This window comes from Panicum virgatum, chromosome 6K (genome assembly GCF_016808335.1).
Source record: "Panicum virgatum strain AP13 chromosome 6K, P.virgatum_v5, whole genome shotgun sequence".
In the NCBI taxonomy this organism is placed as follows: Eukaryota; Viridiplantae; Streptophyta; class Magnoliopsida; order Poales; family Poaceae; genus Panicum; species Panicum virgatum.
In genome coordinates this window covers 10141364-10163183 of record NC_053141.1, presented here as the reverse complement: position 1 = coordinate 10163183, position 21820 = coordinate 10141364, and the positions used below count along the sequence as shown (strand labels likewise).

The 21820-nt window shown below is 44.4% G+C and overlaps 3 protein-coding genes and 1 pseudogene across 18 annotated transcripts; 1 reads left to right on the top strand and 3 right to left on the bottom strand.

Annotated features, from left to right (window-relative positions):
* Nucleotides 1-1471: 1471 nt before the first annotated feature.
* LOC120711675 (solanesyl-diphosphate synthase 1, mitochondrial-like) lies at nt 1472-6418 on the bottom strand. 16 transcript variants are annotated; one of them, XM_039997281.1, is made up of 12 exons: nt 6200-6325; nt 4956-5042; nt 4553-4636; nt 4301-4372; nt 4055-4162; nt 3878-3964; nt 3316-3387; nt 2954-3039; nt 2347-2479; nt 2172-2261; nt 1979-2077; nt 1472-1891 (listed from the first exon to the last, which is right to left on the bottom strand). In XM_039997281.1, exons 3-12 carry the CDS (start codon nt 4565-4567, stop codon nt 1712-1714), a joined length of 942 nt encoding a protein of 313 aa, XP_039853215.1. In that variant the 5' UTR covers nt 4568-4636; nt 4956-5042; nt 6200-6325; the 3' UTR covers nt 1472-1711. The 16 variants fall into 16 exon arrangements, 13 of the variants coding, with proteins under 13 accessions (XP_039853215.1, XP_039853207.1, XP_039853208.1 ...); XM_039997273.1 differs by lacking the exon at nt 6200-6325 and adding an exon at nt 5128-5368 and having other exon boundaries at nt 4301-4379; nt 4554-4633; XM_039997274.1 differs by lacking the exon at nt 6200-6325 and adding an exon at nt 5128-5359 and having other exon boundaries at nt 4553-4633.
* Nucleotides 6419-8148: 1730 nt separating this feature from the next.
* On the bottom strand, nt 8149-10622 carry LOC120711673 (annotated as a pseudogene).
* Nucleotides 10623-10786: 164 nt separating this feature from the next.
* LOC120711674 lies at nt 10787-14038 on the bottom strand. The gene is made up of 2 exons (XM_039997267.1): nt 12935-14038; nt 10787-12829 (listed from the first exon to the last, which is right to left on the bottom strand). The coding sequence occupies exon 2, from the start codon at nt 12674-12676 to the stop codon at nt 11249-11251; it is 1428 nt and encodes a 475-aa protein (XP_039853201.1). The 5' UTR covers nt 12677-12829; nt 12935-14038; the 3' UTR covers nt 10787-11248.
* A 3837-nt stretch (nt 14039-17875) lies between these two features.
* On the top strand, nt 17876-19334 carry LOC120713906. The gene has a single exon (XM_039999870.1). It carries the CDS (start codon nt 17884-17886, stop codon nt 19234-19236), a length of 1353 nt encoding a protein of 450 aa, XP_039855804.1. The 5' UTR covers nt 17876-17883; the 3' UTR covers nt 19237-19334.
* The last annotated feature ends 2486 nt before the right edge of the window (nt 19335-21820 follow it).

Below are 21820 nucleotides of genomic sequence, written 5' to 3'. Positions count from 1 at the left end.
GATCTGAAAATCGTTTGCCATGAATTGTGTTGCGGTTAATTGAGTAAGATAATGTCTATATTGAACATTTTAGTCCATATTCGTTTGAATTACTTGCCGATTCAGAAAAGTTGTGCTAGCATTTTCTTAAAAAAGATAAGAAATTGTCTGTATGTCTTACATGGCTAGAACAATTAAACGGGACAGAAAAAGGCAATTATTTGAATGCGTCATAAAATATAAAAGGAAAGGAGCGGTCAACCGAGGAGCTGTCGTCGCTCCTAGCGTCGGCTAGATCACGCAGCCTCTCTCCAAACCTTCGCCAACGAAGGGCGTTGTCCCCGTAGCTGTTCTGTAGATTCTTGGGGATGGGATCTAGCGGCTTCGAGTTCTGATGTACTCTCCTTCACATAATTGCTGTCTGTGCAGTTTTTTTAAAAGAGATATCCCCCAAAAGATACCTCTGAAGTTTAAGGTGCTGCACCCAGAGTTCGAATCCTGGGCGGGAGCCTCCGGCCAGTGGCCTTTGCCCTGCACCATGAGCTCCTTGGCTGCTGTCTGTGCAGTTAGCCAGTTACCAACCGGTTGTTCTCAAGTAAGCATATCTGTCACATTTACCAGACATACATCTTTCATCACAGCAGTCATAAAATATTTTTCTTTCCTGGCACAACTGTTAGAAGGCTTCTGCATTTTACTCGGTGAGTGATGGGTGGTCGTACCACCAAAATTACCTACAAATCTTTAGTCCAAATTATCCTATGATCCTTGATTCCCTTAGCATGATCTTGAAATGTGAAAAAACTTGGAAACCATTTGTGCAAATTCCCTTAGGATGCCGTCGTTCTTAGGTGCTACCTTGCACAAAGGATGTTGACAGCAATTGGTCTGAAACTACCACTTGACGCTCTCTCTCTCTCGGTTATATTCATGAACCAAGGAGAAGCTGTAAAGCCCGTCTGCAAAGCCACAGCCCAAGAGAAGCCCATCTTTTTAGTTTTTACTTCCATCTACGAGTAGTATTATTCTCTGATCAATTCATCTCAAGTCCTACTGAACGATGTTGATAAAAAAAAAAGTCCTACTGAACGATGTTGATTAAAAAAAAGTCCTACTGAACGATGAGGAGTTTGCTGAAGCCTCTGACCTGGTCTGGAAGTTTGCAATTTGCACGTTTGGGCTATGTCATTTTCCTGCAGGGAATAACTCTGGTGTGGTATTGAAAAACTGATGTAGCTTGACGGTCGGCATTCGAGTACAGCAACATCGAATTGGCGTTCTAGTTTTTAGTTTGCGAGGTTAGGCTAGGTCTTTGAATACCGGATGATCTTTCCTACATTTTGTGTGGTTTCTGTAATAATTTTGGCAGAAATCGGTCTGCAAGTTATGTTTCTTAGAAGATGTATCTGAATGTTTTACTCCAATTATTCAGACATATGTTGTTGGGTATCTACAGGCTCTTAAGGCAACTCTGGCATTCTTATGCTTATCATCACGCAATCTGCAGATATACATGAATGGTTTCATCAAGGTTGGACAATTTTACTGCTGAGAAAAATGGAGGGAAAAGAGAGGTAAAGCTCTTGTTCCAAACCTCCTGAAATTCATCAGTCACCGTAACAAACTGTTCAGCAACAAAGACATGCACGATGCATAGTTCTACTGCCTGCTGGCATGTTTAACCAATTTTACAATTTCTGCTTCACCAATTCACTTTGCATGTTTAACCAGTTCACTTTGTTCTTCTCATGAACTTTTGAGTAAGATCTTTGAGCGCTTGCCTCGAGTTAAGGATGACTTGGTCCTCACTCTCAGGAAGACCATCAATAGCGTCCGCTGCCAATTTTGCATGTTCAGCAGCAAGTAACCTTGTCTTCTCGATTCCCTGACTTTTCGAAAGGTATTTGAGGGCCTACAAGACAAGTTATGAACATTTCACAACCCAAATATTTGAAAGCATAGTACTGGGAACAAAGAAATGTATACTTTCAATACTAACAATCTCAACATTTGAAGGGTCATCGAATCCCTGCTCAACAATCTCACACAGTTCGGGGAACTCTTCCATCGCAAACAGTATGGGAGCTGTCACAATTCCCTGTCCATACAGGGCATATATAATTCCTTACATGTTATTTATTCTGGAAAGGTAAAATACTATTAAGGAAATATTGAGTGAATAACTGTATTACTTGATGGATATCAGACAAGGAGGCTTTGCCTAGTGAAGCTGTTGTGCCTGTGAAATCAAGGATGTCATCGATCAACTGATATGCTATGCCCTCGCAGAGGGAATGCAGGTCATTTATCAGTTCATGGTTAGCAAAAAATAGCAACAGCTTCTAGGTAAGGAAAAATACAACACACCAAATGTCTGCCATACTGATAAGCAAGAGCTTGTATTTCTGCCGTTTGCCCAGTGATGACAGCAATAGCTTTGCAGCTGTTTGAAATCAGTGCAGCTGTCTTGTAGTATGTCTTCTGCAAATAATAGTCCATGCTGTACAAGCATAAATGAACAGGTGTCACTTAAGTAAAATATCAGAAAGTGTTGGGTTGTTTGTTATGGCTTGATGAACCCATCTAGCATTCCTATCTTTTCTTTAATCTGCTTGATCCCATATCCCAAGTTTTTGTAGATAGTTTAGCATCAGTGATCTATTTAATTGTGATGGGCATCATCATAATAGTGTACATTTTTCTTTGACTTTGATGATAATGAATGAATAGTAATACTAGTACATATCCACTGCAAGCTAAACAGCTACTTGCACACATATCACAACCAAAATGAAGAGTTTAAGAATCAACTGAGGGTAGCAGCATATTCATAGCACTAATCTGATACCTCCTCACTGGTACCCAACATCACACCTCAACCTTATTGAAATTTACGAGTACTATCTTCCATCAGTAAAACTCCAGCACTCGAGAATAGCTTGATGCAAGAAAAATAAGAAAATGAGTTGGATACCTGCAGCGCTGTGCTGGAGTTATTGACATCTGCATAAGCTCACCAGTAACAAGATTATTTACAGCAGTTGCTAGTAATGATACAACCTGCAGCATTAAAATAATTTCAGTATCTTGATGATATAAGCATGTAAAAGATACAGACTGGAAAGGAGCCAACAAAATCTGATGTTGAAAGAAATGGATAAAGATGCAGAGTGTCATGGCAGCTCACATGCTAAAAACTAAAGCAATTTTGTTATTTGTGTGCCAACTTTTCAGCCTCCACTCAATCTATTTTATCCTAGATAGCAACATTCCCAACTTCAAAGATTTAGGAGAATAATACAATTTGTTGGCCTTTACAAAGGAGAAATGTCACACCTCAGTATTGTCAAGAGATACAGCAGCAGAAAATGCCCTGAAAAGTAGAAAATCACCAGCCAACACTGCAAGCTGCAAGTAAGCATCAGCATTACTAACTGTTTTGAAGGTATTGTGAATACGATACAAGGTATAGTTTGACTTGCATTTTGCAAAGTTTACAGCATGACTTGGTGTTGCTCCATTTTATTTCTTTTAGAAGAATATGGTCCATACTTATGAGATGAAGATGTGGTGAATAAACAGATACAACCATTTTGATTATTCGTTTTCAGAGGTAAGAAACAGAAATTTGGCTTGCTTGCGCATTAAATAAGAAATTGTTGATATCTTGGTCTCTAAAAACTACAAAATGTCTAAAACAAAATACATCAATGGAACTACTGAACAGCAAGTAATTGATTTCCACATGATTATCTGTCCACATTTAACAAGACAACTTTAAAATGGGATCCTTTGGATTTCCTTTTCAATTATTTTTATGTTTAGAATAAGTACTAACCTTTTTTCCTGTTCTAAATATACAGGTTAGCCATTATAGAAAAAAAATATATGATATTACCTTCTTCCCCACTGTGAAGTTCAATGAATCCATGCCACGTCTAGTATCAGCATCATCCAAAACATCATCATGAATAAGGCTTGATATCTAAGATGCAAGAGAGAATACATGTCATCGAAATAAATATTTCTGAAGGTTTTAGAGAGTCAAATGAAATAAGATGTCTAGGATGTGTACATGAATCATTTCAGTTATCTCAGCAACACGCATATGCCTTGCACGAGATCTATTCTCTAAGCCATCAGAAATTTTCATGCTTATAGCTGAAGCCATCAATAGTAGAACCTGAAATATAATGATCAGGAACTTACAATGAGGAAACTGAATGAGTAGGTTACATATACTCGTGCGTACTAAAAAACAGTAGGTATCTATGGTATAATGATAAGGAAAAAAGAAACACATTATGAAGTCTGGTCTTACGGTAGGACAAGTTCTTTTCCCTTCAGCTCCAGCGCTGAAGAAGTATCCAGCTGCTGATGTCAGTTCAGGCACCTGTTGCGATAACACATGTACTGACTACTGAGTTTAATGTGTCAAATAGTTCACCTAAAAGTTTAAGCTATTGCGAAGAGGTGGGTGATGTAGTTTAACAGTATTTCATGATACAGAAAAAACGGTGAAAGTATCGTTGTACAACATAATTCAAGCGAAGATTGCAGTTTAACTATGCACCTCAGCAACCACCATTGAACGCAATCGATCTGTTACTTCAGAGACTTCATCTTTAATCAGCGCTAAGGGGTCTAACTGCTCCTACTACACAGAAAAAGGAATGATTTCGTTAGGAGGCCAGAATTCTAGAACATGTACAGTAAGCAATTGCCATTTTGTGGCTCCCAAACTTTGCATTGTTGAGACGAGCGACATGACTATTCAGCAACAGAAACTATCCAGTTGTTTGCCTTACTATGAACTCAATAGGATTACTGCCTCTAATTCATGCTTAAGTATCATGTTGATGTAATGGACTAAGATCAATAAAGACTCCCTTATCGAAAAAAGAAACATCATGCTTAATAAGAATAAAATAATTGGCGTAGCATCATGAGAAAGGAGTCCATATGACCATATCTACCTTAGCTGTTAGCCTTGCTTTACTGGAAGCATTGTTGCTGTGAGAATAACATGAACTCGAAGTAAATTTGTCCCAACTGCCCATATTCTGTGAAGCAAGAAGTGAAGAACATAGTGTCAAACCATTGCACAGTAAATTTAGAATACTGGAAACATTTGACTTGCGTGCATACATGTGGGTTTAATTTGAATGGCAATTGAACAGCATTGTAAACATAACAAACTTGTGTTAACTGCAGGTGTTGGTGCAGCATGTGGGTATGGATTTCCAGTTTTCTGGTAGCTGTGTTGTTGTAGCAAGTGGATATGGATTTCCAGTTTTCCACTTCTCTGGTAGCTAATACTATGTCAAATAAATGAATACTTTTAGAGGCCTAAGTCTGTCAATATTCCTTCAAGCCTGAAAGAAAGTCTTTCTTGTTGCTTAGTTGTTACAGGGAGGAAGTCAACACATTGCTTTGATGTGGTAGCAAAAGGAATGCAAATTGCACAGACGATATTAACAAGCTCTAGCATAGAAGGATAATCCAACAGCTAAACCGCTTATCCTGACAAATCAGTGAAATCGAACGAAAACCAAGAATTCATAACTAAATACAATACCTCCTCATGCTAAAATGCTCATATCAATGAAACAGGATCACTAATTATTAAGAGTAGAACACGGCGAAGTACCAGTGATTCTGCAAAGGTGAAAGAGAAAATCTCAAAATTTAGGGTAGTCCAAGGCATCTAGTGCTACCTAGCTGGTTCCACCACTACTTGCTACTGGAGCAGATAAATGAACCAATTTGTGCCGCAGTTTCAAACAATGGAACAGCATTTGTCAGGCCCCCATTCGGAGCAAGCATTTTTTGCAATGACTCTGCAATTGAGGAAAGCTATGCTTCCTTTTTACTACGGGACTTAAGCTGCAGTGTACATTCCAGGACGTGATGCTATTCTGCACGGTGGAGATGCAAAATGGTCCCATTAGTTTTTTTTGGGAAATATATTTCCCATTAGCTATTTACATTGCAGATTCGCAGTTACTGTATAGGCATTTTGGCAGATCAAGATTGGCCATTTTGGCAAGTTTCTCCCTCGAAAGCGCAGATCCAGATTCGTTCTCACTCTCAGCTATCGGACAGCACCGCGTCGACGCGACAAAGCGAGACCTTTGCAAAATCACAGAGGGGCAAAGAAAAAACTATGCCCAAATGAAGAACTCAGAGATGCGGAAATTATAGAAGAAGAAGGTCTCACCTTTGGCATTCGAGGAGCGGAGGAAGCGGTGGAGGCTGAGCGCAGGAGCCCGGTGAGAAGAAGGCATCCCGGCAGCATCACGGCCGAGCGCAGTCGCGGGGGAGACCCGAGCAAGTTGCGTTGAATAGCGCCTCAGCCTCAGCAGCTGCGGGCGGAATTTTTCACGCTTCCTGAACCTTTTTTTTTTTAGGGAACCTTTTTTTATGGGATTTTTTTAGGGAACCTGAACCTTGGTTGGAAGCGATGGCAATAACAGAGCATTCCACCTCTTCCCAATAAACTGATAAACGGTCAACGGGCAGTTTGCATGATTATTTGCAGTCTATCCCTTTTTAGCTCAAAATAGCTCAAACTCCTTAAATATGGAGGCTAGTTCTTGACTATTTACAAATAGTCTACCTCAAAAAACTATCTCACCTAGGGCAGGTACATTGCTACCCGTCATCAGTCTTATAGGTCGTCTCATACAATGCCACATAGGATTTTTGGTAATGTGGAGGAGAGAGAGCAAGGTGGTGGTTGTCTCGCGAAACAACCGCCTCATATGCTAAAATTTAGGAGTATGAGATTACTTTCCACCATTGTATGAGTTGTTGTTGCCATGCAACTTAAAATATTTCTTTATTTCATCCACAAATTAAGGAATTGTAGAAGTTTGTCTAGTAGGTCGTCTCAAGATTATGTGTCACTGCATAAGACCGTTTTAAAACGACACCAATGTACTTGCCCTGAGTGATTATTTGAGCTATTTCGGGTGGACCCCACTTATTCTCTCACTCTCTTTTCAAAAAATGGCACTCAAATGATTGAAAAAGTATTTTAAGAGACAAATAACCCTTGGATCCAAATATGTGAAAGGCTATTTCATTGGAGAGCTATTTGATTGACCTAAATAGCTCTAGCCCAAATAGTCATAGGTTAGTCCTCCCAACACTCTCAATATCAGGAGAAACAATATACTCTACTAATTCCCAATACTTCTCTCTTTCCTTAATAATTATTAATTTATTCTAATATTTTATCCTAACTCCTTTTAAAAAAAGTCTGAATTTTTCTCTAATCCAATATTGCTAACTCCATTAGAATGAGATTATCGGGGAGTTGTAAAAGCATCTCCTCCAATAATTATAATAATTATACTGGGACATTACAATAATACTATGTTGAAAAATGTTTATTGGTAAATTATTGGAGATGCTCTTGGTACTAACAGCATGAGATTCTATCTCTTGGTTGGGCCAATAAACAAAGCCTCAAGGGATTTGAACATGCTGATATTTCAGTAGTCAGTACACACAGGCATCTTGTTTCTTTTTCCCAGTTCTGAATTTCTTAAGTTTCTGCGAACGAACTCGTGGCTTGGTGGTGGGCGCTGGCAGTGGCCAAAACACCCACCAAGGTTCGAACCATATTCGCACCGGGGCTTAATCCCCACAGGGGTATCGTCAGCCCACCCACCCGTGTTCGAGCGCGCGGTCAACACGAGTGCCCAACTTGACTTCTTAAAAGCTGGCCAGTGATACTGACATCTTTCAAAAAAAAGTTATTACAAGTTTCTAATTGCATGATTCATATTCTATTTCCATCATTTGTATGCAACAAACAATTAGTTTGATGCTTAACTACTTTATGATCGACAGACGACAGTAGTGCTAGGTGTATTTTTCAATTTGAGAAACGCTGAATCTTTAATGGGCAGGTCAGAGCACGATCTCACTGCATCAGAATTGTGCCAATGTGCTGGTTATTCAGCATATTAAGTACAGTAGAGAGTTAGTAACAAGGTGTGTGCATTGGGCATTGGCAGTGTAGTCACATGCCAGAACCATGATTGGGATTCTATCTTCATTCTAAAATCATCAGGTACAGACTGCAGAGGATATAAAATCGAGAAATTTCCATTCAAATAAAGTTTACAGGATGCGATTATCAGCTACACAGAGAGGTACATAAAAGACACAATAGAGCATTATCCTTATATTTTCCTCTAAAATGGTGATAATACATGGTACATAACCACCCACTTAAAATTCTCATGGAAAAAAAATAACTACAGACGCTGAAAGATTAATTACATTCTGATAAATGAGATCAGATGGCGAGAAACAAGCGACACCACACGAAAACTAAAAATGAGTGATGGGCTATACATGCACAAGTTCCTAGTCTACATAACTTAGTACCTCTAATTGTAATTGTAAATATAGCTTTGTTAGGCAACAGAATAAACAGCCAAGATGTAACTTCACAACCTTCTTGCTATGATTTTGCTCTGACGACATAGGACTTTTATGTTTCTGGCATAGTTGTGCCCAGCTATGAATAGTAACTCCACATATTGATGTGTTCCCTAGAACATCCCATTTCCAGTCTTTGTATTCCTATTTCCCTTATCCATCCATGCTAGATGGTTTAGAATTTCAGATGTAGTTGCGATGCTGCTAACTGACTTTCCTTTTCTTTCTGAATCCAGTCCACAATCGAGCCTTGCAGCTGGACAGGCGCATGTGCAACCCACAGGTTGAGGAATTGAAAGGCCGCGTCTATCTGTCTCCCTATCTCTTGATCATGCCATTGCAACATCTTTCCTTTCCTAGGTCCCCGAAAATTTCTCCATGTTCTTATGCTTGTTCTCCTTGAGCTCATGCTTGCCTTCTCAACCAGAATGTATGCAGCGCCATGTTTTGGTTTCCAAAGCATTTGGTATACTGTTGCTTCGTCATTCTTGCAGAAGTAATCTATTGCCTTCGGCAGCATGATCTCTCCAAGTTGCCCAAAGGTGAAGTCTGTATGCAAGCAATGCTGCTCATTGCTGTAGATTGCTGGTATTGCAGGACTTTTACCCACAAGTAGGATGTCTTCTAAATATCCATGGGGCGTCAAAACAAGTCCAACTTTCAGATATGGAGAATCTTGTAGAGAATTTTTTGTATCAAACAGTAAGGACCTATGTTGGCTGCACTCTGAGAGCGAGATATGGCACTGCAGATGTACTCCAATAACTGGTTCTAAAGAGACATCTGGTAATCTTGACGTGTTTAACTTTCTACCAGGATAGAGCTTGTGCTGATCATTCTGCTTGCAACATAATGGGTTCGGGCGAAACCAATCAGTGACAAAGCTGTGAAGATTGTCCCAATGTTCTTTGTGGTGTGTATCAACATGTGGCACCCATGAGAAGTCTTCTGTAGCTAGTTGTATCAGTTCTCTTCTAACGGTTTCAACTGTAGACTTGAAAAGAGGTGCATACGGTTGTAGGCACTTAATTGTGGTCCCTACTATGTCTGTATTCTCTGAAAGTTGTAGCATTATAGAAAGGAAAAAGTCATCATCCGATACATTAACATCTGTCTGAATCAAGATGAGTCTAGCCTCTATTCGATACTCTGCAGTAATAAAGGGAACCAACTGTAGAAACAAAGGGCACTTGTTTGCTCGAATGATTCTGTGCTGCAGTTTCTTGCCTGTAAGAAGGTGCCTGATAAGAGGGTCAAAAGGGCATGTGACAATAGGGTGTGCCACCAAGCTCTACCAATCTCAGAAACTCACTAGCACCATCTGCAAACCACTCAAATCTTCTAACAATGGAACTGTTCGACTCGTCATTGTTGGGGCTAAAGATGGAGAAAACAAATGACTTAGTAGTATGTGCTATACGTACAGGAAATGGGGAATTTCTCACCCTCTGTTCTGTCTCTTCTTCTAGGATCCTCTGTTTGCATTTATGCAGAGTGTCGTCACACTCTTGGGCAGCACGCTTCAGCTTCCTGCGCCAACGCAGCAAGGACACATCAGTGATCTGCCACTTTTCTGACGTCTCAAGAGCAGCCTCCAGCCTGATGTGTGCCATCTCTAACCTCTCCAAGTTTCTGTTCGCATTTGATTTCTCTTTCTCCCCATAATTTTGAACCAGATTAGAGAGGATTTAGCTAACCGTCTCCTGGACAACTGCAGACCCGACAATCTCCGCCATCAGGATTCAAGGATCTGTTTTATCCCTTCCCTGTTGCGGAAATTCAACACATAACAACATACATGAGAGGCAAAAAATAGGAACTTTATTTGCATCACAAGCAAAGACTTAGCTTAGCAGCTGTAAAGAACCTACCTTAGAACACATGGACAGTTATCCCTTGGCAATATCTGGAGGGTAAAGTTATACAATGAGGCAAGATGAGAACTTAAAGAGAATTCAATAATAACGAAGACTTCGACAGAGAAAAAGAGGTAGGCAAGTCGGTCAAGAATATTTATTTGACTTTAGTCAAGAATGGGAGCCTCCACTTGGTTACATGTTGGAATATAATTGGCCGAAAGGCACTGAGTGGAGAGAGTAGAAGTGCGTTCAAGCTGGTGTGGAAAACCAAATGTAGATTGGTGTGAATGCATGTGTAATCACTAGCGACAGGGAAAGAATGTGAGACGCAACTTGAGAATATTTTTGGAATGTCTCGGAGTCCTGGTCTTGCAGATAAAACAATACTTGTACGAAACTTGAAGCTCCTCCTGTACGAGTCTTGGTCAGGTCAGCAGTGGATAAAGTTTACAGGATGCGATTATCAGATACAGAGAGAGGCATATAAAAGATACAATAGAGCAGTATCCTTATACTTTTCCTCTAAAATGGTGATAATACAAGGTACATAACCACCCACTTAAAATTCTCATGGCAAAAAATAACTACAGACGCTGAAAGATAAATTAAATTTTGATAAATGAGATCAGATGGCGAGAAACAAGCGACACCACACGAAAACTAAAAATGAGTGATGGGCTACACATGCACAAGTTCCTAGTGTACAACTTAGTACCTCTAATTATAATTGTAACTGTAACTTTGTTAGGCAACAGAATAGACTGCTGAGATGTAACTTCACAACCTTCTTGCTAGGATTTTGCTCTGACGACATAGGTCTTTTATGTTTCTGGCATAGTCGTGCCCAGCTATGAATAGTAACTCCAAATATTGATGTGTTCCCTAGAACATCCGATTCCCAGTCTTGTATTTCTCATTTCCCTTATCCATCCATGCTAGATGGTTTAAGAATTTCAGATGTATTGCAATGCTGCTAACTGACTTTCCTTTTCTTTCTGAATCCAGTCCACAATCGAGCCTTGCAGCTGGACAGGTGCATGTGCAACCCACAGGTTGAGGAATTGAAAGATCGTGTTTGTCTGTCTCCCTATCTCTTGATCATGCCATTGCAACATCTTTCCTTTCCTAGGTCCCTGAAAATTTCTCCGTGTTCTCATGCTTGTTCTCCGTGAGCTCATGCTTGCCTTCTCAACCTGAATGTATGCAGCGCCATGTTTTGGTTTCCAAAGCATTTGGTAGACTGTTGCTTCGTCATTCTTGCAGAAGTAATCTATTGCCTTTGGCAGCATGATCTCTCCAAGTTGGCCAAAGGTGAAATCTGTATGCAAACAATGCTGCTCCTTGCTGTAGATTGCCGGTATTGCAGGACTTCTATCCACAAGTAGGATATCTTCTACATACCCATGGGGCGTCAAAAGGAGTCCAACTTTCAGATATGAAGAATCTGGTAGAGAACTTTTTGTATCAAACAGTAAGGACCTATGTTGGCTGCACTCTGAGAGCGAGATATGGCATTGCAGATGTACTTCAATAACTGGTTCTAAAGAGACATCTAGTAATCTTGACGTGTTTAACTTTCTACCATGATAGAGCTTGTGCTGATCATTCTGCTTGCAACATAATGGGTTTGGGCGAAACCAATCAGTGCCAAAGCTGTGAAGATTGTCCCAATGTTCTTTGTGGTGTGTATCAACATGTGGCACCCATGAGAAGTCTTCTGTAGCTAGTTGTACAAGTTCTTTTCTAACGGTTTCAACTGTTGACTTGAAAATAGGGGCATACGGTTGTAGGCACTTAATTGCAGTCCCTACTATGTCTGTACTCTCTGAAAGCTGTAGCATTATAGAAAGGAAAAAGTCGTCCTCCGATACATTACCATCTGTCTGAATAAAGATGAGTCTGGCCTCTATTCGATATTCTGCAGTAATAAAGGGAACCAACTGTAGAAACAAAGGGCACTTGTTTGCTCGAATGATTCTGTGCTGCAATTTCTTGCCTGTAAGAAGGTGCCTGATAAGAGTGTCAAAGGGCATGTGACAATAGGGCGTGCCACCAAGCTCTACTAATCTCAGAAACTCACTAGCACCATCTGCAAACCACTCAAATCTTCTAACAATGGAACTGTTCGACTCGTCATTGTTGGGGCTAAAGATGGAGAAAACAAATGACTTAGTAGTATGTGCTATACGTACAGGAAATGGGGAATTTCTCACCCTCTGTTCTGTCTCTTCTTCTAGGATCCTCTGTTTGCATTTATGCAGAGTGTCGTCACACTCTTGGGCAGCACGCTTCAGCTTCCTGCGCCAACGCAGCAAGGACACATCAGTGATCTGCCACTTTTCTGACGTCTCAAGAGCAGCCTCCAGCCTGATGTGTGCCATCTCTAACCTCTCCAAGTTTCTGTTCGCATTTGATTTCTCTTTCTCCCCATAATTTTGAACCAGATTAGAGAGGATTTAGCTAACCGTCTCCTGGACAACTGCAGACCCGACAATCTCCGCCATCAGGATTCAAGGATCTGTTTTATCCCTTCCCTGTTGCGGAAATTCAACACATAACAACATACATGAGAGGCAAAAAATAGGAACTTTATTTGCATCACAAGCAAAGACTTAGCTTAGCAGCTGTAAAGAACCTACCTTAGAACACATGGACAGTTACCTCTTGTATGCAGCGATATCTCGAGGGTAAAGTCATACAATGAGGCAAGATGAGAACTTAAAAGAGAATTCAATGATATCGAAGACTTTGACAGGGAAAAGGAGGTATGCCATGCAAGTCTAGGGTGTGGAGGATTTGGTTCTATACAAGGGAAAAAGAGGTAGGCTATTAGAGTATATTTGGTAGTTGTAGATATACGTATCGTAGACTGCCATATGTATCCCGGGGAGCCTTGCCCCCCAAGTCATGTACTCTCATATATACCGGCTGAGGCCTCAATGCAAAATATTCATCCATTACACCAATTCTATTATCCTACATAGGCAAGTCGGTCAAGAATATTTATTTGACTTCAATCAAGAATGAGAGCCTCCACTTGGCTACATGTTGGAATATAATTGGCCGAAAGGCACTGAGTGGAGAGAGTAAGAGGGTGCGATCAAGCTGGTGTGGAAAATCAAACTTAGATTGGTGTGAATGCATGTGTGATCACTAGCGACAGGGAAAGAAAGTGAAACGCAACTAGAGAATATTTTTGGGATGTCTCGGAGTCTTGGTCTTGCAGATAAAACAATACTAGTACAAGTCTTGGTCAGCAGTGGATAAGGAACTTGGAGAAGCCTCGGCAGCTTACCAGTGCCAATTTCTAGTATATGAATGGAGCCGCTCACCTGCGGCGGCCGTCGGCGAGCAGGGGAGGGAGGCCGGCCAACGAGCTGGAATGAGTGGATCCGGCGAAGGCGCACCTGATCCAGCGGCTCCTTTCCTCCATCGGCACTAGCGCCCCTAGCACCGCGCGGGCATGGCGTTCCCCATGTCCGCCGCGCCGCCGCCGCTCTCGCCGATGGTGCCCTCTGGTTGCTGCGTCGGCGGCTGGGAGGGTGCGCCCTGGCGCCGCGGTACCGCTGCGACGCCGAGAGGCTCTCATCGGCCGAGCGCGTGGCCGTCCGCTTCGCCGGCGCTGCGTCGTTGCGGATATTATTGCCGTTGCTGCGCCGTCGTGTTTCCGCCGCCGCGGCCAACCCGGTGCTCCCGTACACCGGTTTCCATCGCAGACGAACTCCCCGTGCCACAGGAGGACGATTCCGCCACGTCGCGGTGCCCCCCCCCCCCCCCCCCCCCCCCCCCCGCTTGCTCCTGCTCCGCTGGCCTGAGCTCCAGGAGCTCGACCATGGCCGGCCAGCGCCCAGTGTGGTCATGAAGGAGAAGGCCTCTCTCTCTCTCTCTCTCTCTCTACCGGCCCATGATTCCCTTGTAAAGCCCACTAAATAATGTGGCTGTACAGCTATCTATCTATATGACCCAAATTCAGCCCATAAACTACCTTGGACACGTGACCTCGTGCATCCATCCATATAAAAACAAAAACAGCGAAAGGGCCGGTAGCCTAGTGGTTATAAGAGTCTCAGTAACATCTGAAGTCCTGGGTTCGACTCCTCGTGGAAACGAATTTTGTAGGATTTAACGGTGTTTGTGCTTTTAGTGGTAGGTGACATTTCCGTCTACAGCGGAGCGCCTGTGGTGACTTCGTCAATCTCGAGGATTTACCAGCTCAGTCTCTCGGAGATGCTCATAGGGGTAGAGTTGTATGTCTGTATTCATAGGGATGAGTGTGTGTGCGTGTTTGTGAACGTCTGCGTCTGTACTGTGTTTATCAAAAAAAATATCCAATTTTTAGCCTCAAACTATCGCAAAACCTTTAACTACAAAACCGGATAACATAGACCTTACAACTGTCAAAACCGGACAAATTTGGCTCTGATGTGGTTTTGCATTTTCTATAAAAATTAATAAATCTAATTATATCTAAAAAATCAAAACTAATTCACTTTAAATCAGAAAAATATGAAACTAGTACCAAAATTTTTCTAAAAATGTAACCTATCTATTATTGCTCCATTTGAATCTTAGTTATTAAAAATAATAGGCATAATTGCAAGCAACCATGAACATAAAAAAATTAAATTTGAATAGCTTACAAGTCAGATGATCACATTTTTAGAAAACTTATGATACCCATTTCATACTTTTTTGACTTAAAATGAATTACTTATAAATTTTTTAGTGTAAAATTGAATATTTTTAATTCTCATAAAATGGAAAATCACCTTCAAAACCATCCCAATGGCCAAATTTGCCCGATTTTAACAGTTGGATGACCTATGTTGTCCGGTTTCGTAGTTGAAGGTTAAAAATCAGACTGTTGCGATAGTTGAATGGTGTAAACCGGACTTTTCCCTAAAAGAGAAAAGGAAAAAGTCCACTTTTGGCCCCTCAACTCTTTGCGAAGTCTAATTTTAACTCTCAACTATAAAATTGTCTAGTACCGATACCTCAACTGTTAAAACCGTTCACTTTTAGCACCTGGGCGAGGGACAGCCTGTTTTGACCAATGTTTAGTGGTTTTGACCATGCCACGCTGGCGTTGACCGCCACGTAGGCATATGGGGGCCCGCGCGTCACCCACTCATTCCCTTCCTCTCCATCCAGGTGCGCACAGCGCCTCCCCTTTCTCTCCCGAGCTCGTGCGGTGGCGCCTCTCTCCCTCCCTCTCCCGTGCCTCCCTCTCCCGGCGAGCCCCGGTGCATCTCCGGTGCCCCGGCACGCGCATGGCATGGTCTGGGACGGGGCAAAGCTCACCAGGGGCTCGGGCGGAGGGAAACTGCAGCGGAGGAGCGGCGCGGAGAGCAACGGCGGTGACGGGCGGAAGCCGACGGCAGGGAGGTGCTGCAGGAGGGGAATCGGTCGGGTGAGAACTAAAATCGACGGAGAGGAGGAAGGAGAAGGTGTGGGCGTGAGGAATCGAGATGGGGCTCACCGGAGGAGGCAAATCGCGGATGGCCGGATTTGGGGAAGAAGGTTGCACGGCGGCGGAGGTACTTGACGCGCTCCAACCGGGGCTCCCAGCCGTACCGCGCGTGCGCCGCGCCATGGATCCGGTGGCGTGGGCGAGGCGGCGGGGCCCGAGGATGCCGAGATGATGATGCCGCCGCCCGTATCCACCCACGCCGGCCGCCTCAGCTTGGGCCCCCAGCCCGCCTGTGCCGGTCGCCTCCTCGTGCGCCTCCTGGCTGTCCGCCCCGTCTGCATCGTCGCGCAAGTCAAGCGCCACCAGGACCAGGGTGGCAGCGCCGGCACCTCCTCGTGAGGAGCAAAAAATAGGGGATGGGCGCGTGTCGGGTCCTCTGCTCAGGCCGCCACCATCCGCTGAGCGTCCTCGTGCTCGCCGCGCTGCTCCTGCGTGGCGGTGGCGGGAGCCACCACCTCGTGCTCCTGGCGGCCATGGTGGCCGGCGCGCAGGCGCCACCCAGGTGCGGGCGGGGAGCAGCAGCGGGGGCCGAGGAAGGGGAGGCGCGCCAGAGTGTAGCGAAGCAGGTGGGCCACCACATCGCCAGAGTAGGCAGGCAGCCACGACCATGACGGTGGCAATGGTGTCGGCGCATGAGGTAGCTCAACCACGCCGACCTCAACGGGCAGCATGACCACGATGGGCAGCGGCAGCGCGAGGAGGCAGGAAACGGCGACAGGCAAAGGTAGCGCAGCCGCCGAGGCCGGCGGCGTCAACGCGTGCAGGCCGACGCCGAGCTTTGCTCTGCTCTGCTCCCTCCCCCCATCTCTCTCTAAGTCTCTCCCTCTCTGTCTCTGGGCTGCCACATCAACGCCACATGGCGTTTGACCGCCGAAAACCGCCGCCACGTCAGCGTGAAATCCCCAAAACCGGTCTCAGGGTATAAATTGACCGGTTTGTAAAGTTGAGGTACCTAAATTAGACGGTTTGGCAGTTATGGGTTAAAATTAGACTTCGCAAAGAGTTGAGAGGCTAAAAATGGACTTTTTCCAAAAGAAAAATAGAAGCCGCCCATTCTACCAAATGTTCGGGTTTCTAAACTTATCAAAAAAGATCCATAAAAAAACTTATCAAAAAAGGAAAAAAAACTGTTTCATCACCAGATAATCCAAACTGACGGAGAACTATCAAACAAATCTCAAGTTTTGGCTAAAGATTAGTTCTTTCAAGACTAGTTGAACGATATCTGATTGACTCTGGCTACATTTTTCGTGTTCCCATATCTCCCCTGGAATCTGCAGTAGCAAAAACAAATTATTACTCCCTCCGTTTTAAATTATAGGTTGTTTGACTTTTTAATCCTAAGTTTGACCACTCGTCTTATTAAAAAATTTATATAAAAATATCACTTCTTTTTGTGGATTGCTTTATCAATATAAGATCTTCAAAAATAATTTAAATTTAGCAATATTTGCACAAATTTTTTGAATAAGACGAGTAGTCAAACTTAGAATAAAAAAATTAAACAAACTATAATTTAAAATGGAGGTAGTACCTATAATGGATTGGAAGGGCCATAGGAAGACAACGAAGCTGCGTCGTTCGTTACTCATCTAAGTAGACAATTATTTGTGCTTTTGATTAACAACAAATGTATGTCTCTATCGCGACATGCAGTTACAGATGTTTAATATGATGAAAATTACTGCTCATGAAGAGAACTTGTTTCACTCGACCTCGCGTATATTATAAAATTTTATAGCGTGAAGGTGATGTTAAAAATTTAAATACCAAACTTTTGGAATTCTTTCATTGGATCAACATACATGGACTTCTATTTGAAACTAATGGATTGGATTGGATATTAGGCAATTTGTCTTGGACTTGGATCGGATTTGTTGAATATTTTAATTTACATGGTTTTCGTTTTAAAACTATTGAACGTGGTATGTGCTATGTACGTTTTCCATCCCCTACTTGTACTTGTGTAGGTTTCAAATTCCGATATCCGGTAAATAGTATCTGCTTTGTTACAGACGTTGGATTACCGATTACAACACTACCAGGAGTCCAGAATCATCTCGAATCGTGCTATAGAAAAATATAATCAACTCGTACTCGGCCAAATCACGCCTTGTTATGCCAATGTCGTGCTTGGCCTGGCCGGTGATCACCGACTCCATGGCCGCCGCCGCCATGTTCGCGAAGCTCTCTGACAGGTTCAGCAAGTACGTCTGCGGAGTCTCGCCTCCAAAGACGGCGGGCCACGACAGGTACAAAGCAGGGCTGCGCTCTCTCCTCCTGCTCCCCCCGCCGTCCCCGGAAACACAACAACGCGGATCGTCGTCGTCGACGCCGGAGGACGCCGCCGCCGCCGCCGACGACGACGACGATGTGAGTGTGACGGCGATGATGTCGTCTCCAGGCGAGCCGAGGACGACGGAGCTCGACCGCGAGGAGGAGATGGCGTCCACGCTCCCGTGCCTCGCGTTCGCGTCGGAGCTCGGGTACAGGGTCTTCTCCCTCGCCAAGATGCGCATGCTCGACGGCGCCGGCGACTCGCGGCCGCTGCCTCCGGTGCCCGGGCGGCGGCTCGTGCCGTCCCCGCACGGCGGGACCGTGCTGGCCACGGACGTGTGCTACCGGCACCCGTGCCACCTCGTCGACCCCTTCACCGGCGCGCGCGCGCCGCTGCCGGACCTGCCCGTCCCGTTCTCGGAGAGGGAGCCGGTGGGTTACCACCCCGACGACGAGCCCCGGCCGCGCCGCGTCCGGGCCACGGACGACGGGCTCGCGTGGGACTGGTCCCCGCGCGGCGTGATGGTGGCGCGCGGCGACACGGCTTTCTTCCGCGCGCACGGCGGCGGCGCCGCCCGCGGCGCCGAGTGGACGCCGGTACACCAGTCGGCGCGCGGCTCGCCCATGACCGTCAACTACCGCGGCGGGCGCTTCTTCCTCCTGGAGCTGCGCACGCTGGAGACCACGGTGGTCGACGCCGGCACGCTGCGCGCCAGCGCCAGGATCCCGGCGCCGGCGGGCCTGCGCGTCGACGGCGACGTCGACGCCGCGTACCTGGCGCCCACCTCGGCGGCCGGCGGCGCGGTCCTCCTCGTGCGCCGCGCCGGGCCGGACAGCCGCGGGATGCTGTTCACCGAGGCGTACCGCGCGCGGGGCGGGGACGCCGGCGGGCGCCGGCGGTGGGTGCGGGCGCACGACATCGGCGACCGTGCGGTGTTCGTCGATGGCGCGCACGCGTTCACCGTGGCCGCCGGCCCGGCGGGGGCGCTGGCGAACCGCGTGTACGTGGTCCTCGCCAACAGGGTGGCGCGGCCGTGCGGGCGCCTGGCCGTCGCCTACGACGTCGGTTTCGCCGACCTGGCGAGGCCGGAGCGCATGGGGCGGCTGGGGCTCGACGTCGGCGAGGTGGAGCCGATGTGGGGCCAGCCGCACTGGATCATACGCAGAGATGATGGCTCAGATCGTCAGCATTAGTAGTTACGATGGTTTTAGCTTTTTAGGGAAATGTAGGTTTTAGTTAAGTTTCCTTGCTCGGAGCTAACAACCATTGCTGCTAGCCTCCCACATGCAACAGTAAGGCCAATAGAATTATGGAAGTGTTCTAAAAATACCATGGACATTAAATTTGTTGCAGGAGCGAAGCTATAGTGTAACTATGGGTGCAAAAGCACCCCTTAAAAAATAGAAAAACAGATCATGTCCAATTTTTCACTATTTTTGCACCCTCATGACTCAACTCTATGCACCAACGATGCAAATGCACCCCCTCCAATTTTCTCTAGCTTCGCCACTGATTTGCTGACATGACAGTCTAAACTCTAAACCCTAAACATGACAGCCTTATTATGAAGAAAGAGGAGATAAAGTTTTGGCACGGTTATCTAATTCACATTCTTGACAACCGTGCAATGACACTCTCCATCGAGATTGGCCTAATCTGTATAATAATATTTAGGTCCCGACTAATATATGGCCGGCTGTATATAGAAAATGTTGCGGTCACAGGCGTGCATCTTTTCTACTTTTAGCCACATGAAGTTGCATGCATAGATGAGACAAGTGTGAACGCGTGAAAGAGGATATTGAATTATCTTTAAATGCTTGTATTTCTTAAATCATATATCGGATTTTGGATCACTTTGCATCATTGTAATTCTTATATTTTTATCTACAGAACAAGACCAGTCTAGCCATATATTTTAATTGGACAAAAGATTGCCTATTAACTACAAAAAGATATTAATAACCAAGGCCTCGTTTAGTTGCGGGGAATAAAGTTTTTGAAATAGAATCTTTTCACATTTGAAGTACTAAATATAGATTAATAAATCACAAAATTAATTTAGTGCCTAATCATGGCCTAATTAGGCTCATTAAATTCGTCTAGTAATTTACAAATAAACTATGCAATTAGTTGTTTATTTCATCTAGATTTAATACTCCATGTATGTAAAATTCCCGTTTGATGTGCTAGATTTGGAATTTTGATTTTTGCAACTAAATAAGGCCCAAATAAAATGCCTAGAGGTATCAACCAAAATTGCCTACATATTTGACATAAAAAATACGGTCTTGCTAGCGCCCGAAATGTCCGCCTAGTATCGGACGGTATCATATGGTAAACCTTCTTCCATCTATCAAATGCAAAATGAAAATATAGCATATGCAACGTGAGCGAAATTAAAACACTATCTGCAACAACAAATAATAATAATTACAACATAAAATGTATACTAAAAATCCTTCTCAGCCATCCGACGAGAATTTAATTACATGTTGTAGCATTGAAAATGCAACAACCCAACTAATTACTGCAACATGTGGAAGCATCTTGTGCAACATACTGAAATATCGCGAAAAAAGAACCATCTAACATCAGACAATCATTGATGAAACTTTTCAAATTGCATTATGATTGCAGATTCTTAGAAAAATTACAATAAAAATAGATTGAAATATTTGCAACATCTCGAATCAACAAGTGAAATATAACAAATTTGTCCATTGCAACATCACGAAATCGACCATTCAATATAAAAAAAATCAACGAACCCGGAATTCCCCGCTTCTCTGGATCCCTCCCGTCCCAGGCCGATGGCCTTCCTCTCGGGGCTCCTCAAGACGGCGATGGCGGTGTCGGCGTCCAGCATCTGTAGGGCCAACCTCGGGGCACGCAGCTGGACGACAAGTTCGACAATGACAGCCCGCAGTTCAGGAAGCAGAGGCTCCTGGTCAAGGCCAAGCCGCTAAGCTGCTCGATAGCTACCTCTCGGAGGTGGCGCTCGACTCCAACATTCTCCTGTCCAAGTTCATCACCCTCGTCGAGCTGCTCCCCGACCACGGCCTCATCACCAATGGCATCTATCGCGCCATCGACATCTTCCTCGAGGCAAGGACCTCAGTCTAGGGAGTGGGGTGCGGCTTATCACGGACACCGCCTGCAACCCGCGGCGGGCCCTCGCAGCGCGGTTCCCCCCGCTAAGTTGATGAAAATTTTGATGTCAACAGAAACCTTCTACAGAGATCACATACAAGGGAACTGATGTGACATTTGAAAGGGTCTTGACTGCTCTCACGGCAATCGACTTCTCAAAAAAGTAGATTGCAGGGTACAATTCATGAATCAATAGGAATACTTGCATCACTTCGCGTGCTGAACTTGACACACAATGCCATTACGGGAAAAATTCAGCCCAACTTGGCGGCATGACTCATGTGCAGTCACTATACATGTCCTGCAAGTCTGCAACCAACTCTCAGGACGATTCCACGAGAGCTGACTAATCTCACCTTTCTTGGCATTCTGAAGTTATTGAAAGGACTGTGACGCCCTGAGGGTGGGGGGGGGGGGGGGGGGGTGAATTAGGTGTTCTTAAAACTAATGCTCCAAGCATATATAAAAACCAATTTCATAATAATCTATCTGTGCGCTAGATTTTTCTATGTGTTGCTATCTCTACTGTAAAAGAGTTTTGCTCCCCAGGTTTCAATCTAGGAAAGGTAAATGCGGAATATAGTCACAAAGTAAATGCGGAAGTAAATGAGATAGGGAATGCAA

Bases quoted from the DNA above. Each gene is read 5' to 3' on its own strand.
- LOC120713906 (XM_039999870.1), top strand. From the start codon at position 17,884: ATGCCAATGTCGTGCTTGGCCTGGCCGGTGATCACCGACTCCATGGCC.
- LOC120711675 (XM_039997268.1), bottom strand. From the start codon at position 5,208: ATGCTGCACCAACACCTGCAGTTAACACAAGTTTGTTATGTTTACAAT. The intron at 4,634-4,955 runs GTAGATATGGTC...TCTGTGTAGTAG, and splicing joins AAGCAAGGCTAACAGCTAAG to GAGCAGTTAGACCCCTTAGC. The intron at 3,040-3,315 runs GTGTGACATTTC...TTAATGCTGCAG, and splicing joins TATCTCTTGACAATACTGAG to GTTGTATCATTACTAGCAAC.
- LOC120711674 (XM_039997267.1), bottom strand. From the start codon at position 12,676: ATGGCACACATCAGGCTGGAGGCTGCTCTTGAGACGTCAGAAAAGTGG.